The sequence below is a fragment of the Amia ocellicauda genome, chromosome 17 (genome assembly GCF_036373705.1).
Source record: "Amia ocellicauda isolate fAmiCal2 chromosome 17, fAmiCal2.hap1, whole genome shotgun sequence".
Classification (NCBI taxonomy): Eukaryota; Metazoa; Chordata; class Actinopteri; order Amiiformes; family Amiidae; genus Amia; species Amia ocellicauda.
In genome coordinates, this window is record NC_089866.1 from 24,751,873 (window position 1) to 24,778,636 (window position 26,764).

At 41.2% G+C, this 26,764-nt stretch overlaps 1 protein-coding gene across 1 annotated transcript; it reads right to left on the bottom strand.

The window, feature by feature from the left end:
- On the bottom strand, positions 1-26,592 carry mapkapk5 (MAPK activated protein kinase 5). The gene is made up of 14 exons (XM_066689696.1): positions 26,131-26,592; positions 22,959-23,032; positions 13,695-13,770; positions 11,874-11,971; positions 10,674-10,782; positions 9,626-9,715; positions 9,163-9,258; positions 8,201-8,281; positions 7,648-7,835; positions 6,673-6,793; positions 6,110-6,240; positions 5,346-5,461; positions 4,008-4,112; positions 1-2,849 (listed from the first exon to the last, which is right to left on the bottom strand). The coding sequence occupies exons 1-14, from the start codon at positions 26,164-26,166 to the stop codon at positions 2,755-2,757; spliced, it is 1,416 nt and encodes a 471-aa protein (XP_066545793.1). The 5' UTR covers positions 26,167-26,592; the 3' UTR covers positions 1-2,754.
- Positions 26,593-26,764: the final 172 nt, after the last annotated feature.

The window sequence follows — 26,764 nt, forward strand, 5'->3', positions numbered from 1 at the left end:
TTGCTGCAAGGAATTGTTTAATATAAATAATCAGCATATTCATATAATCTGTAGAGGATGGTTGCTATGCTCTGAGGGAATACAATTCCATAGCAACATAAATACAAAAGTGCCATTTAAGAAAGAATTGGAGGGGGGGGGTAAAATTAAAGAAATTAAAACATACAGTAAACATTCATTCTTATCCAACAAAGGTGTTTTGGCAGTACTCTGTCCCCAGTAGTTTTGTCTGTTCATTGGGGTTTGTTCTTTTAAGTTCACCTAGCAATCCAGTTCTATTGGGTCACAATGAACGTTTCCAATTCCGTGTCCAGGTCCTTGCCATTCAGATTTCCTAGGCCAGAGATCCACAAGCATTTTTTTAGCACTATGATCTTGCCAATACAGCAAAGCATTGTCATTTTAAGATGTCTAGGATTACAATTGCACTTGCCAAAACATCTAAAACACATTTAAATTGTTTGCAAAAAATAAAACTTTTTTTTTTTTCCAATGTAGGGGTAAGTATCAGCATTTCAGTTTCCAAATCTTTTCGTCACCCATAAAAACTGCTTGTGCATCTCCAGACTGAGGCAACATAGGTTGGGCTGGGTTCAGAACACAGGGTCACATTTCTGCAAACTCTTTCAATCCATTCAGTACTGCAAAATCATAAAAGGAGATGACATGTCAAAGGAAAATAAAAGCAAGAGAGATTGTTTTTTGTGTTTTACGGACACATCTGTGAAGTCACGTTGCCATGACAAGTCCTGAGCTGATGTCATTTCTAGGTGGGTTATTAAAAACAGTAATTACAATTAAAAACTGACGCGCAAGGGGCTGAAGGAAACGGCGGGAGATGGAGGCACGTTACTTTGTGAAAACGTTTTTCTATTTCAAGACTGAAGGACGCTAAGAGGGCCCAGAGCAGCGAGGGGTCTCTCCTGCTGGAGTGTGGGACAGTGACGGAAAATGGGCTGGAAATCTGCACTGGAAATGCATTTAATTAGCATTTCCTCATTATTGAAATTGAAAGGAAGATTCTTTACCACAACTCCCAGTTTGTGTTCATGTTCTTTTTTCCCCGACCACCCCCATCATTCCACTCAATTGAGCATTCTCCAATCAAGAAACAAGAAAGAGAAAACTGTACAAACACTGAGAATTTCTGATGCGTTCGTTATTCATTTAAGGGAAAAAACTAAAAATTCATCTTTGTCCTCCAAAACATGCACTATCTTGTTATTACATTGCAAACCCACATCACAAACAGTAGCACTAAGATTGCCCAAACCCTTTGCTTTATAACACTGCAGGCTCACAGGCACTAGGTGATCCACATAGGTCTCTGTATAGTGTCACTAAACACTACTGTTTAGTAGTATTGCAGTATGTTACCTAAGGTGGAGCTGTTGGCTCATTGTTAGAGGGCATTGGGACTCTCTTGACTTGCCCTCTTGTTGTTGAGAATTCAGCTATCTGTCATGTTAAACTTAAATGCCAGACCAGGTAATTGCATAAAGAGCAAGTAGTGTTATTCTCCCCCCATGTGTTGAATAACATTTTGAAGTAACATTTGTGCAATTCTGTCTGTCCACACTTAAGAAGATCAGTCCATCTCCCTCCCCTTTTGAAGAGTTCTCCTGTATTTTCAGCACAGGCAAAACTTGTGGCGACCTTCCCATTTTATGCCCTCTGATCCCTTCCAGTGGAAGAACGTAAACAAAAGCAGGAGTGCTTTGGCTTTTCTGTTCCCCATGTCATCATGGGCTTTTATTGCTGTTTGACCAGTTCAAGGATGTGGCTGAGAATAATAAAGCCAAGCACTCGCTCTAGTTTTTCTAAAAAGAAAATCCAATCCTTCTTCCTGAAGGGGTCACAAGGCCCAACTGGGAGAGCACACTGTGCCACACCAAACCTACATTGAAAACAGGGACCTACTTGAGGAACATGACAGTTTTAACACGACAAATACAACACAAGGGACATACTGTAGTTGTTCTTTTAGACTCATTAAACTGAGCTGGATCTGAACCCTAGTGGTCCAATATTTGAAGTCTTCAAAACATGGGTTTAAGAACCTACTGTGCCGCCAGTTTATGACCTTTTGTTAGTGAGAAATGCTCTTTTTAGAACCGGAATGAGGCGAGAGAAGAGAAAAAAGAATCCCCCCCAACAAACTTCAGGACATGACCATATAATTGAAAAGGAAAGACTTGGAAGGAGGGTTGTGTGTGCAAACTGGGGGTCTTTTAATAAACGAGTGTTGAGCTGAGGATGCTACAGAAAGGAGAAAAAAAATTGGACCTTTAAAATAAATAAACATCACTTGTTATGACTAAAAAATAAAATAATCTTAAAAAAATAAAACAAGCACCGCGAATGACTGCTCTTAGAAGCAGCTTGAAAAAGTATGAATTCCCTTCCTCTAAGTACTCAAATTTCTTTTTTTTTTTTTTTAGTTTTTCTTTTTTGCGAAATGAAAATATATGTTTTGTTTGTTATGCTATGTACTCTGCTGTTGTTTGTAAAAAATATTACAGTACCAACAAGTCCTTATTATTATTTTTGTTTATCTACAGCTGTACAGTAATTTATGAGCAAAGTTCATGGCTGAAGGAAAAAAAAAAAAAAAAAAAAAAAAAAAGAAAGCATCAAGTCCTGTATTTCATTTACATAAAAATTACTCTTTACAAGTTATTTTAAGAACTGTTATCAGAAACCATACAAAAAGAAAATATTTAAATAAAAATGAAATAAAAACAGCCCAGCATGTTATTGAGAGTCCTGCAAGTTTGTTTTTTCCTCTATGACTTGCTTCACTATTTCTGCCAGCTTCAAGCGATCCACTTTTTCAGAGAACGCTCTCCCTGAAAGAGAACAGAAAAACTCCAGTTAGTCAAGTGGAAAAACCTTTCCATTCTCAATGGTCCCATCACATGTGTCTTTACAGCTTTATATTTCTATACGTTTCTTTGTACAATGTCTTCATTCAAACGCATCATTGTTCTCACCAATTGGAAAATGCTATTGCAGATTTTGCTATATACACCGATCAGCTATAACATTATGACCACCTGCCCAATACTGCGTAGGTCCCCATTTTGCCACCAAAACAGCCCTGACCCGTAGATGGCATGGACTCCACTAGACCTCCGAAGGTGTGCTGTGGTATCTGGCACCAAGACGTTAGGAGCAGATCCTTTAAGTCCTGTAAGTTGCAAGGTGGGGCCTCCATGGATTGGGCTTGTTTGTCCAGCACATCCCACAGATGCTCGATTGGATTGAGATCTGGGGAATTTGGAGGCCAAGTCAACACCTTGAACTCGTGATTCATCAGACCAGGCAACCTTCTACCATTGCTCCGTGGTCCAGTTCTGAAACTCAAGTGCCCATTGTAGGCGCTTTCGGGGTCAGCATGGGCAGCCTGACTGGTCTGCGGCTACGCAGCCCCATATGCAACAAACTGCAATGCACTGTGTTCTGACACCTTTCTATCAGAACCAGCATTAACTTTTTCAGCAATTTGAGCTACAGTAGCTCGTCTGTTGGATTGGACCACACGGGCCAGCCTTCACTCCCCACGTGCATCAGTGAGCCTTGGCTGCCCATGACCCTGTCGCCGGTTCACCGCTTTTCCTTCCTTGGACCACTTTTGATAGAGTTGCAGTTTTGGAGATGCTCTGACCCAGTCGTCCAGCCATCACAATTTGGCCCTTGTCAAAGTCGCTCAGATCCTTACGGTTACCCATTTTTCCTGCTTCTAACACATCAACCTTGAGGACAAAATTTTCACTTGCTGCCTAATATTTCCCACCCACTGACAGGTGCCATGATAACGAGATTATCAGTGTTATTTACTTCACCAGTCAGTGGTCATAATGTTATGGCTGATCAGTGTATATCACAACCCTCATACAGGTACATAACACAAGGAGAGAGGTGCCCTCTATGGACATCACCCTGAGGTAAGAGGGTAGATTAAACTGAACAATGCCAGGTCCAGAGAAGGTGGCATTTGGCAGTACCGTTCCAGCTGAGGCCCTGCAGGCCATCTCTCAGGAGCTTGCAGTCCCTGTTAAAGCGCCAGGCTTCATGCATCACCTCGTTCAGCTTCTCGTCCTCGTTCTCTCCTGCAGGGGAAGACACGACACCTTGAGACTGATGCCACGACACTCCCCACACACCCTCAAGTCAAACCGGAAACAAGCACCCCAACACACTCTCACTATTGCACACTCCCAAACACACATTATTATTATTATTATTATTATTATTATTATTATTATTAGAGTGTTATTCTAGTTGGTGGCCTTAATAGTGTTAAGCCCATGTTCCACCTGAACCAAATCAATCATATAGGCTTTTGTGAATTTTATGAACAGTCTTGAGTCACTCTCCTCTCCGTCACTCACTCTACATGGGAGAAAATTGATGTTCTTCTGGAAGCCAAACTTCCCAGTTCCAAGTGCCCCCAAGATTACTGACATCACCACTGTATTAGGATGATGATGACATGATGAAGATTATGAAGATTATATTACTACAATCATCATTTATTCACATTGCAAAAGCTTTAATTTGGCTAAAATTGCTTATGGAGTTCAATATATACAGTACATAGTTGTTCAATATAGATTTTATAATATTTTCCATGGTGTATAATGCACCAAGATTTCGAAATGAGGGCCCAGTGTTTTCTGGCTTTTGTTCCAGCTCAGCTCCCAGTGACTTTTTAAGATTAATTGGATTATTTGAATACTGCAAATTATGTAATAAGTGTGCCTTAAATGAAAAGGATCCTTTAAATATTTCAAGTGAAATCATTTCAATAAACAGGTTAAGTAAATTCCTGAGAGATCAAATTGGAGCAGAGGAGAAGGAAGGCTTTCGGAGAACTGGGTTCGAGGCCCCTGCCTTCTCTTAACATTTAAAATAATGATGAATGGTTATATTTATGCAATGTTAATCTGTGCATATTGCGATTTCTAGATTGATGCAGTGGCCAGGGGAGTTGTATCACCCAGTGATAGAGATCAGAGTGGGGCGTGAAGTGTGCCTCTCCTCTCCACTGGCCCAGGCTCTCTACACCTCTGGCTCCCAACCCTGTCCCCTGGAAACCCCCTGTGCCTGCTGGTTTCTCCTTCCAAACAAGAACTTGCATTGAACTAATGATTGTCTCATTTCCAGCCTGTCCATCATTTCCTGCTCTTGAACAGGTGGGGAGCATTCAGATAAGCAGCGGACAGACAACTGAGGCCAGAGTGGAAACCAGCTGACACAGGGAGTCCTCCAGGACCAGGGGGCTGGGAAGCACAGCTGCACCAATCCCCCATCTCAGCAGCTGAGCCCAAGCCGAGCCTCACCAGCCTGGGGGAGAATGCACTGAGCGATGACGTCCCGCAGCTTCTCCAGGGCAACGTTGGAGTCCTCCGCCCCGTTCTCTGGGTCGTGGATGAAGAAGCTGTCTTTGGGCTTCGTGCTGTTACAGAAACCAAAGCCACCGCAGGACATTAGGGGCAGCGAAAGAAAGCAAATTAATCTCCCCACTGCTACTACACTGCTCACAAACCACTACAGCCATAGAAGTGCCAAAAGAAGGTCTATACCCGAGGCATTTTGTGTAAGGTATGTTCTCTAACTGTGCTGGGTCAACAAAGCAGAGTCAGACAGGATGGTATGATGGCAGGACCTTCTAGTTCCTCTGCTGTAGGATCCTTCCAAACACTAATGTTTACAGCATGGCCAATGAAATACAAATTAATTCGAAAATACATCTCTCTTGTTCTGACTTTGCCCAGTAGAATACGACAATCAGAATGAAAAGCAGGCACATGCCCTGGATGCAACAACACAACAAACAAAAACAGCACACACGTTCTGTCACTTCCTCCCAGAGTGGGAATGAATGGCGGTTCTTGGCATGCCGCCCCCGTGGGAATGAACAGTGGTGACTTCTGCTGACCTTCACCTCAACTCTAGAGCACCTTGGGGAAACGCGCCCCATGGTATTTAGAGCTCTGCCGTTCACAGCATAGCTCGCTCTGCTATCAGTCCCTCCTCGCCCTGCAGGCCATGCAGTAGTAGGGTGTGTGTCTGCAGAGCTGGGCTGACCGGCAGCTTGACTCACCCTAGCAGCTTCCTTTTCCTCAGAATGGGATTGTTGACGGAGTTCAGGGGCTTCAGGCTGACGTTGAGATCCTGTATTCTCATGTTAGCCAGCTGCTCAGCGTGAGCCTGCTGAATACCAGCTACTACTGCCTGCAATGGGAGGGCAGTGAGTTACTTCCCTGCTTGGAGAAGTGGACAGTCATAGAGGCCACAGCTGGGAGAAACAATTACAGGATTGTTTTATAGCAGTGGGCAGTGTTGTGGAATTTCAGGAACTGAGCTGAAACCACATGGGTCTAGCAGCAGTTTTGACGAGAAAAATTATGAGACGATTAATATGTTCCATAATCTAGAATGCTTCACACTTATCCAACTTTTAATGTCGTACCTGTTGCAAAACGAAGTACGGAAGACATTTCTTTCCCTTGACCAATCCAACAGCAGGAAAAGACAACAAATAAGCTGTGTCCGGTTCATCACATCACTAAACTGATGAAGAAGACTGCAACGTTCCAGGAATCAACCACAACCTTTCACCCTGCACCTCAGGGACCTTAACTCTACCTTGTCCGCATTCCCTACCTTGTCCATCATCATCTGTGCAGAGGGCAGCACGTTGTCCAGGGCCTCTGTGCAATTGAGCCAGGGGTGGGCCAGCACCCCCTCGATGGTGAGCCGCTCCTCGGGCTTGACCTTCAGCAGCCTGGAGAGGAGAGCAGAGCAGCTGCTCAGTTACCACCCCTGCACATTTCAGCTCCAGCAGCCCAGCACAAACCACACTCCCAGGCCCCCCATTGCTGCAAGAAGGCCAGGTGGCACACATTAGACCCTTTCATTACTGAGATCCATGAAGACCAAAGACTCTTTCCTTCCAGATCTACCAAATTGAGAGAGGCAACATAGCACCTACCTACCTGGTCACAAAAACATTAAAATAAAGAATACAGATCTGAAAAAGAGGTCAAGTCTTTTAAAACATGATGGAATTGACTAACTTATAAGTTAGTCTGAATCCGAGACATTCAGACTCAAAGGAGGCCATCTGCTTCGATTCACACTGCAAGCACCATGTGAGGGACTAATTCAGCAATCTTTGATAACGCTTTTTGTAGCCACTTTTTGTTGCACAGTTCACAGAGAAAGCCCTGGCCCTGTTTGAGCACACAAAACACATTTCTTCACTTCACATCCTGTGTCTGTACATTATGTGCTGGGGCACAATCTGAGGACTGATGTACATTTGTACATCAGGTCCATCTAGCAGTTTCACTTCAGAGAAATGACTACCCTTATCGCCAGTTCTGCTCTGGCACTGCCTCAGATAATGCAAGCCAGATCAGAGATAATATAAAAAGGTACTTCCGATCTCTCCTGGGAGTGATGCTGATTGATACGTGCTTTTGCAAGATGAAGACAAATGTGTATTTAGCAATCGGTCATGTGTTACATTCCAAAAGATCGATCTAGAAACAAGAAGAAATTAAGATTTCAATTCATGGAACCTGGAAGAGCACCCAGCCATCTGCTATGTTGTGGCACCAAGCCAGAGAAACCTACTTCCTGACAATGTCTTTGGCCATCTCAGAGATCTGGCTCCACTCATCCTCAGGGAAGTCAAAGCTGCCTGTCATGATCTTCTTGCGCATGTCCTTGGGGATGGTGCGGCTGTGGTGTTTGGAGTAGAAGGGAGGGTATCCACACAGCATCACATAGATGATCACGCCCAGGGACCACAGATCACAGCTCTGCCCAGGAAAGACGCAGAAAAGGCTTTAAAAATGGGTTGTGAACGAGTCTGTGTATTAAAAAAGAAAGCACCAAAAACTAAGTGTTTTGGCTTGTTTTAAAAACTTTATTTTGTTGTTTTTGCCCATTTCTTTTCACATTTAGAAGACAAAGGAATAGACATGTTTCAAATTTGACCAATATTAAAGTATTGGGGAGCAAGACCTCACTCACAAAACTGAATTATTCCAAATCGGACAAGGAGAAAACTGCAAATTCATGAGTCCTCAGTCCTAGACGATATATATAGGATGATTTCTATATTGATTAACTGGACAAAACAGTGAAACTGGTCAGCTGAAGTAAGTGGGTAGGGCACACTCACCTTGTTATACGTGTACGGAGTGGGTGAGGTAGGTATTATTCCAGACTTCTCTTTCTGATGTCTCCTTTGAGCCTCCAGGACCTGCAACAAAAGCACAATCAGTCCCTCGCTTGTGAGAAACACTGTGACAGAGACAGTGTGTCATTTCAACCTATGTGAGATGACATTACTGAGGCTCTCCCCACAGCATGATGATCTTGCACATGTCTTGCCCCTCAACTAAATGTACAAAAAAGTAACTGACAAAAAGACAAAGGAATTAGGCTGAAGCAATGTTTTCATCTTTCATTCCCCCAATGTGATGATTACTATCTAAAAGTAGTTTCACTAATGCCCCAATGTAGCAAAACTTTGCCAGTTATGGAAAGGTGCCCTGCTAAATAAGAGCAGATTAAACTACAATGACTGTGCAATGTTATTATCCATTACTTGAGGACTGTATTATTAGTCTTCAGCTTTTATAGTGACTTTCCCCTTTTTCTAAATTTAATTTAGAAAGAACAAAAAACTATACCCCACTTTCTACTGTTCAGCTACTCTAGAGGAGAATCACAGACACACACAAGAACTGAAACATGAATTAACATTGTTTTATTGAAAATATTACTATGGATATACTAACTTTTTCAAATCATGCATTATTTAATATAGTACCTTGACTTGATTAATGAATAATAGTAGTAATATTGTTCTCCATCAATGAGAAATAAAAAGTGTCTGAATAAAGTGCTGCACATTAATCCAATTTGCAATGTGTAATTGAGCTACCTGGCTGCATTTTGTATGTGTATCTAATGAGCTCAGATTAAATGAAGTCCTGATTGATTGATTTCCCCGTTGCGTGCGTCAGTGAGCTAAGCAGGTGGCGTCTCAACAGAATGACAATTGACTTTTGCCTGCTTAGCCGCAACGAAGCTACACAACCAGAGCCCGTAATCTCCTGGCCATTCTTAGGGATTTACCTGGGGTGCTACATAGTAAGGAGTGAATTGTGGAGTCATCAAGTCACCTTGGTCTACTTTGGCAAATCCAAAATCGCACAACTTTACTGGTGCATCCTGGGGAAAAGAGAGGGATCCAGAGGTAACAACATATATGTATTATATATATATAAGGCCTAACAACATTGTTTTTAAACAACTGAATACAGATCACATAAAAAGAGTGTGTACTCAGGTTTTATGATTCGTTTTATGTTGCAAAAGCATTTACCTTCAAGAAGCAGTGAGCTGTACCATTGCATGCCCGCACACAGTTAAGTCCCATGTGGGAGAAAAACTGCTTATTTTAAAGAAGATATAAATACAAATGTTGCTACAAGAAGAGATATACAACACTTTCACTTCCAACATGCACATTAGGATTAGCACAGAGGTCCACTATTGCGTATTCATTGGAGGGGGATGAAATGGGACGGAAACCTACCAGTGAGTTGTCTTTAAACAGCAGGTTCTCAGGCTTAAGGTCTCTGTGTGCGATGTTCATCGAGTGACAGTGCTGGAGTGCCTGGCCAATCTACAGTCACATATACACACAAAGCCACACAATTAAAAACGTACAGCTCGCTCCATCCAGGATCACTATTGAGTGACTCAGTAGCCAACAATAAGAGATCCTCCTTCCCAACAATCAGTATCTTATAATGAGATTTCTATTTTAAGGTTTAGTTTCTCCTAGATTTTGGGAAAGTGTTTTCTGAAGGTTTTCCGTGTGCTCCCCAATAGGTCTTATTTTGCCCACAAAGAAAAAATATACCTAAAAGTTGAGAATAAAGAAAAAACATTATTTAGTTGCTGTAAATGTACAATCATGCTGAGGACAAAACAACCCAATTAAATTCCCTCTATTATTTTTTTAAAGTGTCTAACATGGTGATAAAGACTTATGCAACTAATATATTTAAAACAAACCCAAAAAACATTATACATAATAATAATTTACATAGAGAATAATATTAAGATAAACCTGGTAGAGGGAAAATTAAGTTCTATATACAGGTCAAATATATCCATATACATACAATAACATTAAACTCTCAAGACACTACAGGACTCTGTATTGTTGAGCTCAGGTATAACATCTTAATTTTACCAACTGCCAGTTGTTTTATTACTGGCGGGGGGTTCACATTTATTATTTTTATCAATCACAAACTACATTTGAAGACATAGATTGGAGCACGTGCAACTGCAGTGATAAACTACACAACTTACTTTTGGGTATGATAGGCTTTAGATAATGGTTAGATTAGAAAATGATGGGTTTGAGTAACAGCTATGCATTATTTAATAGAATAGTGTCAAGCTGGTGTAAATGGTGCTGTGGGGAGATGGTAACAGGAAGTTTAAAAATCCAGTAGAGCTGGGCCTGTTTTGCAGTAACAACAGTGATCCAGGCAAGTGATGCTGGTAAGGAGATTTGAGAACCATGTGCTCTCAAGGGTTCCACTTAGGGTTTTGACTCTCTCTCTTACCTGTTTTGTCACCTGGCTTGCCATCTTCTCGGTGAAGTGCCGATGCTGGCTGATCCGGTGAAACAGCTCCCCCCCCTCCATCATCTCCATGACGATGAGCAGCCGAGCCCTGGCCAGAGAGAAAACATGATATCACCGTGGGGAGGGAGCGGGGTGATGAAAAGGGAGACTGGGGCTCGAGGTGGGGGGAAGGCAGTGGTAGACCCATGGCACAGGGCACCAGCACATTCAGATGCCTTGACCCGGAGAGGATAAAACGCAAAGCACCAAACTGAGCAGGCCCAAACAAGGCAGTATCTGTTGAACTCTGAGGGTGACAGTTTTTGAAGTGGTTGATGGGCTTGTGAAGAGGTCTGCTGATTGGATGGTAAATGGAGCTGTGATCAGAAAGACATGCCTTCTTAATCAACAGGGATGCATACAACCTAAAAATACTAATGCATTCGAACCCAAGCATGATGAAGCCACTGACTACCAACCCTTTTATGGGGATAAAGGCCCTTTAGAAAATGCTTTGATTGATGTGGATGGCTACTGGGAATGGCCATGTTAGCTCAAATCAAGAGAGAGGGGATTGAAAGGGAGTTTTTCCTAAATTCTGGTTGCTGCTATAAACTAGACAACGTGGATCACACTGCACTCTCCAGCAGCACTGCCCTGACTGCTCCTACCCGCTGCAGTGGCAGACTGTCAGCAGATGGCAGAGGACTGCAGGCCTCACTAGGCACGCACACCGGCTAGAGATAAATGTATTATTAATGTGCTCCTGGGTCCATTACAGCGGGGGGTAAGGAATAAAGAGACACCTTTGCCTTACATGATGGGAGATACATTTTTGTTCCTTTGCTTTCCTGCATTAACTTAATTGTACCATGAATTATATGTATATGAAATATAATTATATGTACAGAGATGTATATACATCACTAAGTATTGAACTAGCAGGCTATGATGACACTGCAATTGAATGATTACACGGCAGAATCGCAATTATGCCAATGTCACAGTGCAGCAGTAGTGAAATCCTAATCTGGATTGCTCAAGATCCACACCATTATAATTAGCATTGACCCTGGGGCTGACTGCAAGTCCATTACACTCAAGTTTTAAAGAACAAACAGGTCTATATAATCCTGCAAATCATTAGGGTTGTATAGCCCCCACCGGTCCCCCCGTCTCATCGTTTTCCAGGGATTTTACCTGGGACTGGATTCATGAGGGAACTGGACACTGTTGGCGTAGACTTCGATGATCTGCACGATGTTGGGGTGGCCAGCACACATCATATGGAGCCGGACCTGCGGAGGAAGCAGCGAGGTACATCAGCATCTCGGACAGTTATCATTGCCATACAGTGCAGCCAAAGGACATTGGAACAGACATACCGCACAGGCCGGCACAACAGCGATCACTGCATATTTTGTTTCTGGATACCTCTTGCTGGTGACTGAGGAATAGTTGCTTACTTCTGGTAAAATCCCCCCCACCCCCCTGGATACTTATATTGATTGCAGACTGGCAGTGCTGATGTCATACACAAAGCAGATCACAGAACTGTCATTATCAGTCCCTTTGGTAATCCAGGTATCCACCCCCAACCCCCCATTCAGTTATCCAACCACAATTAGGGTTTAACCCATTAAACCGGGTCTAATTCCAAACTAAACAATGGAAAGAAAAGCAAAAAAAATCTAGGCTGAGCAGCTTGCCAATGTCCCTGACCTGGACTGACCCGGAGAGTGTATTTGTGGGAATAGCCCATCGTACTGTTAATCTCCTACAGTGCTCCGATTTGGATTTGCAGGGAGAGTATTACAGATGAGATCAAGGAACCTCTGGAGAGCAGCTGGCGTGGGCACAGACCACTTCATTCACAGGGTTTGCAATGAAAGGTGGGGTCGGGGTTATGTTAATTAGTACTTGGTATGAAATGACTGCTTTTGACAAAGTTACGCTTTACTGCACGTGCTGCAAAATCAGGCAGGGTTATGAGGATATAGACACTCCTTTTATCAGCAGGACATAAATAGGCCCAACACACACTCCTGCAGTAAAGCTGTAAAGCAAAGTTCAGGGCCATGGCTGACAATGCAACAGAACGGTACAATTTCACAAAAGTAAAAGAATTGTAAAATTAACACATCGTAAGACTTTGCCAGTCTTCAAGAAAATGCTTGCAACCGATATTGGAGCCGTACTTCTCAATAGTCTCAAATAGAAAAATTCAACCTACACATGAATGAAATATTACAGATTTGGTGCTTATTGTGTTATTTAGAAGCAGTAGAAACTGGCTCCAAACAAACTGCAATGGGGTACAAGTTTGTAATTTGCAATTTGTGGGTAGGTCAAAGCTTTGATATGGTCTATGCACTTATATGTCTATATATTAAAAGAAAAAGTCATCATTAATAATTATTGCATGTGCTAGGCTGTTACTTCAGAAGCTTCTTCAATCCAAGATTAGTACCATCTATGGAAGTGTTTGAGGGGAAGAATAAAATGAGCACTCTCTGTTTGAAACCAACCAATAAAATCTTGTTGCTTAGTTTATGGAAATAGACTGTGTGATCAACAATCACATGACTGTTAATAGGGAATCAAGGTAGGGACAAAAATTTATGTTAAAGAAACATTGCAAACATTTATACATTTTAACAAAGTAGAAAAAATACACAAGCTGTTTAATCTGTTATCAATTAATCTTAATTGCAGCTCAGCCCAAATCAGAAAAACCTTCAGGGCTAGACCAAATCAAAATTTTAACCTCCCTGCGAATCACAAAGTACAAACCCAGTCACTTTCGCAGTTTAATTTATTGTCAGAAGCCACTTTGTACTACTATAAAGTCAAAGTGCAATAGGGTACAAGACTGTAATTAGGTAATCATGGATAAGTCAACATTTTGGTTTGCTCTAGCCCTATGTAAACTAAGTATAATAAGTACACATTGTGAATGAGTGAATCATTTTGTATAATGGACTTGTGTGCTTGGAAAGCCCAGCTTGCTTTCTTCATTACCTCATTGCGTGCCTTAGGCCGGTCAATGAGGATCTTCAGTGCAAAGCGCTCCTGTGTGGACTTCTTCACACAGACTCTGAAACACAAGAAACCCACTCCCAGTGAAAATGTTGTCTTACTACAAGAGTACTTCTGATATGAGCACTGATGACATTCCCCACACTGTAAACAGAGCCTGCATTGCAAGCCAAATAGTTGTAAACCTGCTAAAGTATAAGGGTATGTTTTAATCTTGTTTGTATTTTTGAGGGATACAGAAATGTCTTTCACACTCAGTAGGACCAGCTATAACCTTACTGCTCTCATACCTCCTTTTTTAGTTTTCTTAATTTATTTATGGACATGGACAATGCAGTTACAGGTTACAAACACAGAACAGATGCACTGTGTACAGGGTTTCTAGCAAAATTCAATTTGCAACCATTGTCAGGCTTTAGCTTTTTACTTTAAATAAAAATTAATCAGAAGAGAACAGAGATAAAACAGTGAATTGATTAACAATCTACATTTTTCAGAGAAATTATAGTGAATCAATTTTCAATAATTTCTAATACACATCTTGTGGATCAATGATTACAAGTCTTCATATTTATAAATTGGTCATTGAGACGTTATGCAGTCCATGGTTCCACAGTGGGTGACCAAGTGACAAACGCTGGACATCTCTTCATTTTCCATTGGTTCATGGGACATTCATCTTTCAAAGCTTCTTTGCTTTGCCAGTGGAGCCAGAAGACGTTGTGCAGGGGAGCAGTGCAAATCACTACCATGTGTGGTAGTTTACCAAGAGGTAAACTATGGCAGCCCACCATAGATTTTGGTAGCCAAAATTTTTCAAATGATAAACATTTGATGATGAACTTATCATTCCTAATTTGTTTTTAAAATCAATGACTAAAAATGTACCAGCAACTACAGATGTCATTAAAACTACTGTACAACTAACTCTGCTAACTTTGCCACCACAAATATCATATAATTGCAATTAGGATAAAAAGACTGTCAGTCGCACAACGAAACAACAAAACCTTGTTAACAATTAAACACACAGAGCTTGACGTAAATAAATATCATGATCTACAATTTAAAAACTACAGTTAATTCCCAATAAATTAGGCAAACGTTTACTTCATATTATTTATTTTATGCAGTTTTAACATTTCATGCAAATCAGGCAGACACAAATTCCCGTCTGCAAGCCAAACCCAGTGGAACAACCAATCACAGCTCAGTATTTAGAAAAAAGACCCATAGGGCTAGTGAAGTGCCAATCACAACTTGAATTCAACACAGAAATCAAGACCAGAAGCACATTTATATATATAAAAAATATATATATTTCAGCAGTAGCTTTGGAACATTACAGTTTGGTCCCGGTCCCAATTTTTGGTAGTTCAGGGCGACCGGACTACCAAATTTGTCTGCCTCTGTTGTGTGACTTCAATGAAGGACTTAGGGGATGTCCCAGTGGATGGGGAGCTGTTTGTTTACCTCGACTCATTGGGTTTCACGGAGGGTCAGGACGGATTGGACCACTACGAATTTTAGGTTTACAGCCCACTATCACCAAATGCCAGCAGCTCCCATTACACCTGGTGCCGTAAGGGAATGTTGCCTCCTCCTCTGAGGGGGTTATTGTGGTCTGTATGCCAGGTATTCAGTGCAATGCATTTCCTTGCTAACCTGATGAGAGAATTCTGTCAGGAAGCAGTTGCATTGCGCTCCCCGTAGAGTGAAAATCTTGAAGGCCTGAGGACAAATGACCAAACCTCACCTTCAAACCACAGCTCCCATTGCATGGGTGGTTCGTAACCGTACTCGACTATTTGCACTGTTTTGGACTACATAAGGGCCATTGCTGAAGTTCCTGGAACTGATGTTGATGCACTACAATGACAGAATATTAATTTCATGGCCCCAAGACAGCAGAAATCAAATTCCAAACTGAAAAACCATAGCCAAATTCTCACAAGCCTCAGTTAAGCCCAGACATAATTAGCCTTTTCTGGCTTGCCTTCCAGCTGAGCTCTTGATTACTGAGGCTTACCAGGCCCTTTAATTAAACTATTAGTTAATGTAGACCTTTCTGAAGCATTTTCTGTTCTTAAAGAGCTGAATGGTATAAAGCGTTATTTCTCCTTGTGACTGGATATCTTCTCTACAGAACAACAATTTATTAACCAGCTGCAGGAGAACAGACGGAGTTGTTCATTTAGAAAACCGGTAAAATGAACGGTCCACTAAGGCCGAGTAACAGAGTTCTGTTTCAATTACAACCTGAAGACATAGATAATCCAGGAACAGCATTAAAAAAGGACCAAAACAAAGACTTATTCAGTTATTTTGTTGATGTTGTGTCGCCTTGGCCTATAGCACAAACCACTGAAACAGGCCAGTATAGTAGGGTTTACAGCTTTGTCTAAAGAAACCTATTACTTTGACAAACACTGGGCTCATATTTGTGTCAAGTAGCTTCCCCCAATATAACACAGTTATGCCATAAAGATCAAATTAAAAGCTATCCTATACAAATTTACCTACTGTCTCTAATGCCAAATTATCTTGTAATCTTGTAATAAAAATGAGATTCTAGGTCTGTGGATCTCCCTCAGACATTAACACTGGTTTCTCAGATTTTTCTGCACTTAAAAAGTAGTGCAGGGAGTGAAAATAATCTGGAAGAGCCTGAAATTAAATGTTAATGCGTTATACAATTATTGTCACTTTACCGACAGTGCTGTGATACACTGTTCCAAGACTCAGATTACACATAATAAAGTACTTCCCAAAGGAACACTCTGCTTCAATCAAAGGTCAATTCCAGAGAAATGTGCTTGGAGAAGGAGGGTGGTGAGAGGCAGGGCAGGAAGGGGTAGAAACGTGTGGGGGTAGTTAAGGAGAGGAGAAACCATACAAAAGCAGAATTTTATATTCTACTTCTTCCCTCCCTCCTGCAGCTCAGTCCAGTCCAACAACTAATATACTTGTAATTTGCACTGGCTTTAAAGCTTGACAAATGATTGACATTGCATATGGTTCTGGTGTGAATGTTAATTTAATTTACAGGCATAAATAACTTCACAAAGTTTAACAAATTGCCATGCTGAGAGAGTGATAACGTGATACTCTGGGTGATGTCAGCTATGTGCTACTTCACTGTGGCAAAAGGAAAATGTCACGTTGACTCAACTACCCTCACTCCTTGCACAGGTAAAATAAAGAAATACATCTAATTGTTTAGCAGTCTGAGACAAGCTACTGCCAAAAGAACAAAATAGACAAAAAATATTGTTGCCCTTATTCAGCAATACACATGGCACAAGTTCCCTACATGCTCACTGCATCAATGGGACCGGAGACATTTTTAGCACTGGGCAATTCCACGATAAAGTGAACCTGGTCATGGAAAAAAAAAAGAAATGCCTATATCAAAAATATTTATTTCTCAGTTTTTACTAAAAGGTGTATATTTGTGCATTCTGTATTATTTTGGTTCACTTTATGCCTTTTCTTTACTTTACAGCCATTTAAAGCAACATTTACAGAAGTCTAATTTTCATTCATTTTTAGGTTTCATTTATAGGATACTTGTTTTATTTATACATTTGTAAATATGCCCAATTGGAACTCAATGGGTATGTAATCCCAAGATAGTAATATTACATTTGACAGAGAAAAAGGAAACTATTTTACAGCCATTCAAAATAAAACCAATGTCACATCCATAACGTTTTCTTGGTAAAGTTTGTATAAAAGTTGTATGCTACACTACATTTTTTTCAAACTTTCTATGCAAAGCTAACTTTTTAAATGTATGTTATGGGATAAAAACTTTTACCCATTATTAATAACAATTGCACAAATTAGCGTAATGGATGTGACCGTTATGGACGTGACAATAATGTCCCTATTGATTTAATGATGTTATTGCAAATAATACGTCTTACGATGTAAAAGCAAAATACTAATTGCATCACTTATGGTAGCACATTGTCATGCCATAATTCATATTAACATCACAGCACCAGACTACTGGCAGTCGTTTTAATAGGGCTAGTTTTTATATATTTAATCTGCTTAATTTAAAATTGTTTCAAGACTGTTCCTTTATCTGCCTTTAACTTTAATAACTTAATGAAAAATGAGTGGCAAGGAGTTAAAAAATGCATGTACACGCAAGGCATAATTTATCATTTGAAATGTTGTAGAATAATCGCCCAAATGAAATGCATACCTTTAATCTGAAACTGTGTCCGGAACCTAAACACATTTCACGAGAATTGCAAACCATACTTTACAACATGGAATGTTATCGCTTCTCGTTTATGAGTAGGAGAAAATAGATACTTACAAAAACAACAAAAGGCGATAACATTACGTTTTGTAAAGCGTGATTCAGAAGTCCCATGCAATTTGATTATATCCTGGCCTATACCAGGATCTTAACTTCTTTAAAAGCTTTTAACATGATTTCACTATAAACTTTGCATCGTAACAATTAACTTTTTTTTTTCCAATTTGAAAATAACAACAACAATATGTATGCTACCACTTTAATGTTTCTATCCAATTGTTTTAGGCTCCGTTTTCAAGTACTTGTACAGCACGTCTACTTTGTTTTGGTCAACAACTTACTTCCTTGTTGAGAAGGAGAAAGGAGACGTGTTTGTAATCGGATTGGTCGCCTTTAAAAAAATAAAAAATAAAATCCCGCTGTAGTTTTTTTTTTTTATCTCTCACTGACACTGGTAATTAATCACAGAATGTCAGAAAACACTGCGTTCTTTCAAGGAAGATTACTACATTCAAGATCGAAGATAATCTTATTACAGGTAATCTACTAGACATTTTGTGGGTCTGGTCACTGAATGTGACTGAGAATTTTGAGGTGCAGTTTCTTCGAAACAATGACGATGCCGGATTTGTTTATGTCTTGCCAGCAAAGGAAGACAAAGGCTGGATTGGGGCAGAGCAGGTTGTCAGGAAACTTATTCCAGTTGTCGATAACCGAAACAGATTTCACTTCAGTGAAGCAGTCCTGGCTGAATAAGTTTTAAATGTTTTGGAAGCTATAAAGCTAACCAAGAAATAGCAGTGTTGGGTAAAATGCACCCATTTTGAATGTTTTTATTTATTAATTTACACCAATACTCCTTGCTGATTTTTTTAAGCCTTAATTAAATTGTGTGTATGTGTGTGTGTGTGTGTGTGTGTGTATATATACACCGATCAGCCATAACATTATGACCGCCTGCCTAATATTGTGTAGGTCCCCATTTTGCCGCCAAAACAGCCCTGACCCGTCGAGGCATGGACTCCAATAGACCTCTGAAGGTGTGCTGTGGTATCTGGCACCAAGACGATAGCAGCAGATCCTTTAAGTCCTGTAAATTGAGAGGTGGGGCCTCCATGGATTGGGCTTGTTTGTCCAGCATATCCCACAGATGCTCGATTGGATTGAGATCTGGGGAATTTGGAGGCCAAGTCAACACCTTGAACTCGTGATTCATCAGACCAGGCAACCTTCTTCCATTGCTCCATGGTCCAGTTCTGAAACTCAAGTGCCCATTGTAGGCGCTTTCGGGGTCAGCATGGGCAGCCTGACTGGTCTGTGGCTACGCAGCCCCATACGCAACGAACTGCGATGCACTGTGTGTTCTGACACCTTTCTATCAGAACCAGCATTAACTTTTTCAGCAATTTGAGCTACAGTAGCTCGTCTGTTGGATCAGACCACACGAGCCAGCCTTCGCTCCCCACGTGCATCAATGAGCCTTGGCCGCCCATGACCCTGTCGCCGGTTCACCACTTTTCCTTCCTTGGACCACTTTTGATAGGTACTGACCACTGCAGACTGGGAACACCCCACAAGAGCTGCAGATTTGGAGATGCTCTGACCCAGTCGTCTAGCAATCACAATTTGGCCCTTGTCAAAGTCGCTCAGATCCTTACGCTTGCCCATTTTTCCTGCTTTTAACACATCAACTTTGAGGACAAAACGTTCACTTGCTGCCTAATATTTCCCACCCACTGACAGGTGCCATGATAACAAGATTATCAGTGTTATTCACTTCACCTGTCAGTGGTCATAATGTTATGGCTGATCGGTGTGTGTGTGTATATATATAAATCCCTCATTGTACATGTCTTTTGTTTATTATTTTGATCAAATTGTTCTTACTATTCACATCTCATTTTAAAAACATGAATACAAATTTAAATACTATAATAAATGGGCTTTAACCAGAATTTTGTATTGATTTCAGTTTATCTTGGCTTCCGATGACAAATTACAATTTAAAGTGTTTTTAAAGAAAGATTTAAGTACATTTCCTAACTGGAGTTCAGAAAGCATCACATCCATAACGCTGCACTTCGAGTTATACTATGAAAATATACAAATCCTGATGTATTTCTTAATATGATTTTTGGGAGCTGCTAAGTTGTCCTTACAAAATGGCATTAAATGTTCTGATGGCAAGTTCTACAAATCACAGACTTTTGAGAACATGTTAAGTGACCTAGCAATCCTTGTCCATTTCTGTCACATCCATAATGCATGTTTTTTTGGGTGATAAAAAACAAATGGTGAAACTTTGAACCTTGAAATTTTAACATGACACAGTTCAAAAAGCACATTATCTAAATAGTGCATCATATTTAGTTATTTGTTTAAATGGGCCCTTGAATAAGGCAACAAATTTGCATTTTTGTGTGCAAATGTCACATCCATAACGCTGGAATTGCCCCACCACACTCTGGATCACAACCTTGTGGCAGACATTCACCAGATCATCTTCTGGATTAGATCAATTCATCTGCATTTTTGGGGGAATCCATTTTATTCACATGCAACATCTGTCTAGACTATACTGACCATTAATTTTCTTAATTTGGGGTTTCTTTGTCATTCTAAAAGAAGAGGTACAATTAAACCAAACAAAGGCAATTCTTTTTTACCTAACGATCAGGCAAGAAAACGTTCAAGAATGTAACCAAGAAAAATGGATTTTGTGCAGATCTGTACAAAATAAGACTTTCTATCTAATCTAATCTTTAGTTTTCTACAGGCTGAATTAGTGTTCAACTAAATCAGCAAGGATAGCATTTATAAGGATGTATAGTTTAATAAACTATTTATTCAAGCAACTGAATAGCAGAATAACATTGTAGCAAATTAAGGATGTGAAGAGTTTCCACTAAGCAGTACACAAACTTCTGAATAATAACAGGACAGGATTATCTCTGATATACTATATTTGATATGTAAATCCCATTTCAGACTCAAAGGCATTTTTAACAATTTCACTGATAACAAGGAGAAATCCCTTTTTAATTATTACTGGACATGCTTTTTATTTGTATTTATTTATTTATTTTTATTTCTTGGCAGACGCCCTGATGACTTTGATGTCTGATGACAATCAAAGACGAACCTGATTCAAGAAACTGAAACTAGAGAAGCACTCTGGGGCCTGCAGATTAATGTGAAAGATTCCCAATTAATCAGCGTATCAGATTAAGTAATGCCGGGGTCACACTACACAATTTTAAGCCCGATTTGGCCCTCACGACAGATCGGCAATGATCGTCACGACAAGCAGCCTGGTCGGGGCGCGTCCCGCTGCCGACGGTCGTGTAGAGTGAGACGGGCTGCGATACGATCACTTGCCCTCCGATCCGATCGTAAGCTTGTCGGAGCCCCTACGATTTTATTAAACATGTTTAATATTTACGACTCGATCGGCGCCGATCGTGGAGAGTGACGTGATCAGCAGCCAATGAGAGCCGAGCTGACTGAAGAAGAGAGAAGAAACAGGAAGGATAAACATGACAGGAGAATAAGATTGTCATACGTATTTATTAAAATACTTCAAATACCAATGGTTGTTTCGGGGCACGTTATTTTAAAATACTATACGCTTTTTGTGTTTGTCCGCACAGACGAACACAAATAGAAGCAGCGGCTTGTGGTCGCGTTCTTTCCACAGTTTTGCACAGATCTGCAGAAATCCACTGACCCCATTGGTGGAGCAGCGCAGATCTGCGCTACACAAACGTGACCTGTACAAGTGCACGTCCGTGTTTGTTGACCTTTTCCCTGTGTGGATCACGCGTGTTTCTACGATATCTGAAGGCTGTGCTGCAGATCGCCACGACAAGGATGTCAGATCAAAAGACACAAATCGGTGCAAAATAGTCGTTAAGTGTGAGCCCACTGTTCACAAAATCTGGTCGGATAGTAGAAATCGTGTAGTGTGACCCCGGCATTAGCCAGAGCTGGGATAGAAGTGCCACAAGTCACCGTACGGAGGGCAACGGGGAGTTCCTCGAGGAATGGATGGAGTTTGTCCCCCAGAGCAGCTCCTTCAAGAGAAAAGGGCCAAAACTTCCCTTTGTCAAGCCGAGACTACACAGCGGAAAAGGTTAAGCCGTGACTGTAAACACTGGAGCCTCCACTTTTGCTTTCACTTCTTAACTGGCCTGCCTCTCCCCAATGTAATGGATTCTGAAGTCTCTCTGAAGTTTCTCTGAAGCATTCAAATATAACGATACTACATTACTAAAAATGCAGGAAAGATACGAAAGCTGAACAATATATTTTTACATGAGAGCTTTCAATAAAAGTAAGTCAACGCTGAATATCTTTGACAGCACTGTCCAGCAGTGTATGAGATGATATTAACCTTCTCTCCCAGGTCTTCACACATGATGAAGTTAAGAGATCGATAAAACATGCAGGATGTGGCATCCCAGAATAAGATTTCGGTCATCCCATTTTTGAATTTTGTTGTCTGCCCAAATCTCAGGTTGTGCAAAAATAATAACTCATGGCTGTGCACCTGCAAGCCAGGACTGGGTGTATTTTGGGTGGCTGCCATTTAGAGAGCTGTATTCCTAGAAATAAATTCCCTGGCTTGCCTAAACCAAATTGCTCCAGCTTCCATCAGTCCCTGTCGCTCACATTGAATACGCAATACATTTCAATCCTACCCAGGAGAGAGGTCTTGCGAAAGTCCAGAAATGTCGTAGAAGGTGAGACACTATTTTCCAGTCCTTATAAAAGTTATCCTTTAGCTTCAGGGCATTCTAACTTGACATCAGAAGCCTGTCCTTCAGGAAATCCACACCCAGTTCCTGTGCTCACCTGGCAAGGGAATGCCCTGAAAACCTGACAGCTGAGTTCAGCATGCAGTATGAAGTAAATATTCCTACCTGTACCTTCAGGCCAACATTCAGCAAAAATGAATTTGGAAGGCCTACCTCACAGGGCCGCTGATTCCCGCTCCAAGTTTCTGGGTCCAGTTGATGTTGTATTCTTCTAAGATGGAGGTGTCCTGTGAGAGAGGGAACAGAAACAGTGAGCTGTAGCTTCGAGAGAGCCCCTCCAGGCACTGCCAGCACAATACCAAACAAACAGACAACCAAAAAAAGCTTCACAGTTCTGCCTGCCTAAGCTTCATATTGAACCTCAAAACTAGATATCATATTTTTACATTCCACCAGAGCTCTTAATTACAGAACTGAACTAATGACTTGTCTAATTGAAACACTTTTCCCATGTCTGCAAGCATTGTTGACTAGGCATCCTGGGTTAGGCCCCACTGAGCTAGTCAACCAACCAAAGTAACTTTTAGGGTGAACAAGGAATTTATTAGTAACACATTGCAGCGGTTAATGTTTTCTATATCCCAATCAAAAGAATGCAAGTCAGAGGGATAGCGACTGAGACAAAAAGCAGAAAGTGATTTTCCTGTATTTTTATTAAACCAGTTTAACTCGCTCAAAGGTCAAGCTTTGTTATGGGTTAGTCTCTGGGGTTGTTGTTTTTTCTGAAATATTTGTGTTGTGACCACAGGCACTTTAACATAACAAGGGCTCTGACGATTGGATTTGTTTTTTGGTATTTAAAAAAAAAAAAACAGTTCTGAGAAACAAAAACTGGGAATGCATCACAGGGAAACACTACACCTTCCGCACCAAAAACATCAGCCTCTTTACTGTCAGGTTCTTAACTATGGAAAGAACAATTACACATATATTACGTGGATGCAGCTGTACCAACAGGTGGAGAAATGCAGAGAGCAGTTATTTGAACTGACTCTTTAAGGGTTATTCTTGTAGAGAACAGATAAATGCCTGGCACCAACTATAGCTGCAGACAAATGATACAACCATCCTTCTTACTGTACTGACTTCCCACTCATCTTCAACATCTCATTCATACAATGCCATTATTATTTTTTTCCCCACCTGTTATTCACCCAGCGCCGACCTGATGTCGTAAGCAGACAGACCAAATGAACAAGCTTTGTTGGTAGAAGAGGGTTTGACGCAAAATACGGGCACAATTGCTTAAAGAGGATATTAAATTGCCTGCTTCCCTAGGTACAAGTTTTATTTTTATTGTATTAACACCCACCCCCAAAGTTCAAAGTGACAGTCCTACTCGTACACAGTAGCTGTCAGTGCCGTTAAGGAGACGCGGTTGTGATGGGTAGGTTTGGAGGAATCGTTTTGCCCGTAATGAGCGTCAGCTGGGCCCTCGATCAACATCTTAAGTGGCAGTCTGTAAAAATGAACCGAGAGCTGCTGGGAGTGAAGTATCCTGGTAAATCATAATGACAAGGGTCCAAAAGCATGCTCTTAGCTAAACTGGTATGAGGGCACCATCTATTTATATCTCGTACTGCAGAGTGACAGGCCTTTGGATTTAAATAGAGCTGCTGATTAAAACACTATTCCTTTTTTTATTATGTATATATTTATTATCTTTCAGTGCCTGAATCTTTCCCAGGAACCCCCCGGGAACTAAATTTGCTCTCTAGAAAGAACAGATCCGCTAAAACACCAACCTACCACATCACTTCCTAACACCTCTGATCTGTTGGTTTATTATACTTGTTAAAATGTCACTTTTATAAAGACTCGTAGTGGTTGGGACAGAAATTAAAGGAGGTCTTGCTTTTAATCAAGGGCCAGAGGTAAAATCAATCCATAACTTGTAATGTTGCTTTTTAACCAATGGTAACCAATGAAAGGCAGTGATATGTAACACACCGCAATCAGCAATTGAAGTGTGCAATCCCTTGCGCTGACCACAGCTGTACAGTCACACACAGTGGCAGAGACAAACGCACAGGCATGCACATTTTTAGAGACCCACTGAATGCACACGCTATCCTGGCACAAGTGAATGATGATCTGGCTATAGAGAGCTACGTCTTCCCGCATGGTCTAGAATGGTGGTTTCACATGCATGTGTAATGTCTAACTCCAATGTCTGTAATCCACAGCCAAATACAGAGGCAGCAGTATCGTATTACAGGTGGGGAAACCATAGTCTTCAAAGGGCGAAAGGATCTTCTGGTTTTATACCACCTGAGCTCCCAATTACCAATCTGAACAAACACAGCTGTAATTCTAGGTTTTTCAGGACATTTAACTAACCAAAATCATTACAGTAGTAAGGATAAAATAAGATTTGATGCACATATACAAAAAAGCATTACCCGACAAAGAGCAAATGTATAGAAGAGAATTGCACTATTCACCTTCTACTCTGGTCATCCGAAAGTAAAATATGAACCAGACAGAGTATCTGTGGGAGCAACTGGACTCAACCGAGAATGAGAGTCACCCATCAACATAATTGTTTACAACAGCACAACTATACCTGAATAAATCGTCACTAGATTCAGAAGCAAACTTTAATTATATTGGAATATGGCTAGAAAAACGGCATGGGACAACAAAATACCACACATCACTCAATAAAAACAGTTGGCACATGATTGGGGTTCGATCTATTTTTAAAAGTGATTTAATATTATAAAAGCCACTGCATAATTCAGCCCCAAGACAGCTTACTAGAACAAATCGTGGAATAACATTTTCTCGGCACTTCAGAGCACAGGACAGAGGTTAGATCAATCGATAGATGGCATATAAATCAAGAGCATCAATTATAGAGACCAAGAAAGTTAACTTCTCCACACATGGTTTTGCATGGTTCTCTCTTCTTTTCGATACTATTTATACTACAGCTCCTACACAGACTTTGGATAATTATGGAAACGCAATGCACTAAACTTTTTCCGTGAATATTAAGTTTTACACCAGCAGTGATCAATACATTTTGAAGACGAAAGTCCGGTAGAAATGACGTAAGAAAGGAACTATTAGCCACAATCCGTCCAGGAGCGCTCAATTTGTTATTGATGTCCATAAACCAGCTGTTTTTCCAGCTGCCTTTAACAGGGATTTGGGTATTTTAACAACACTTAATTGAATTAGGTAGTAAGGTGCAACGAAAACCAGCAGACACTGCGGCCCTCAGGACAATGATTGGGGACCGCTGTTCCACACAACCACGTCAACAATGCAGATCTTGCGGCAGGCCCGTCATTTCAAATCGGAAGTCCTTTGCCCCTACCTTAATGAACTTGTCCACGTTGTTGTCCTCCGACATGTTGTTCACGGTGGTCCCTGGTTCTTGTACTTTCTCCTCGCACTGTACCGGCACGATACGAAAGAGGGGGAGGGACGATTGTTTTGAAAAGGATCGTTTTTGTGAAGATACGCCCGGAGACTAAAGGTGGCCATCCATGATTCCAGCTATTCGGCGAACGGCCTGTTCCCAGCAGTGAATCGCCGCGTTGCCGCAAACGAGTCGCCCCTGCTAGAGCTCGCTAGACTGATCGCCAGACAAAGGAATGGCAGAGCTCCTCTTGGCTTTACCGTAACGACCATGGAGAGCGACAGGTGCCCGAGTGGGTGTCTGACACGGAGAGACAGGACCGGGAAATGAGATCACCACCGTCAGGGCGAGGGAAGAATTGGTGCGGGCGGCGAGCGAGTAAGGAAAGCCTGCGTTTTAGTGTTAAAGGTCGGTGAGCCTGAGGGGTGAGGGGTGAGGGGTGAGGGGAGAGGGGGGGGGGGGGGGGGGAGAGAGAAGAAACTGCCGGGGAAGGGAACCGCAAACCAGGGGTAGAGCCTTTGTGGAAAGTGGCCGGATTACGTCGCCATAGAGAAAAGTAGGGTAAACATTGGGCCTCCTATGAAAAATG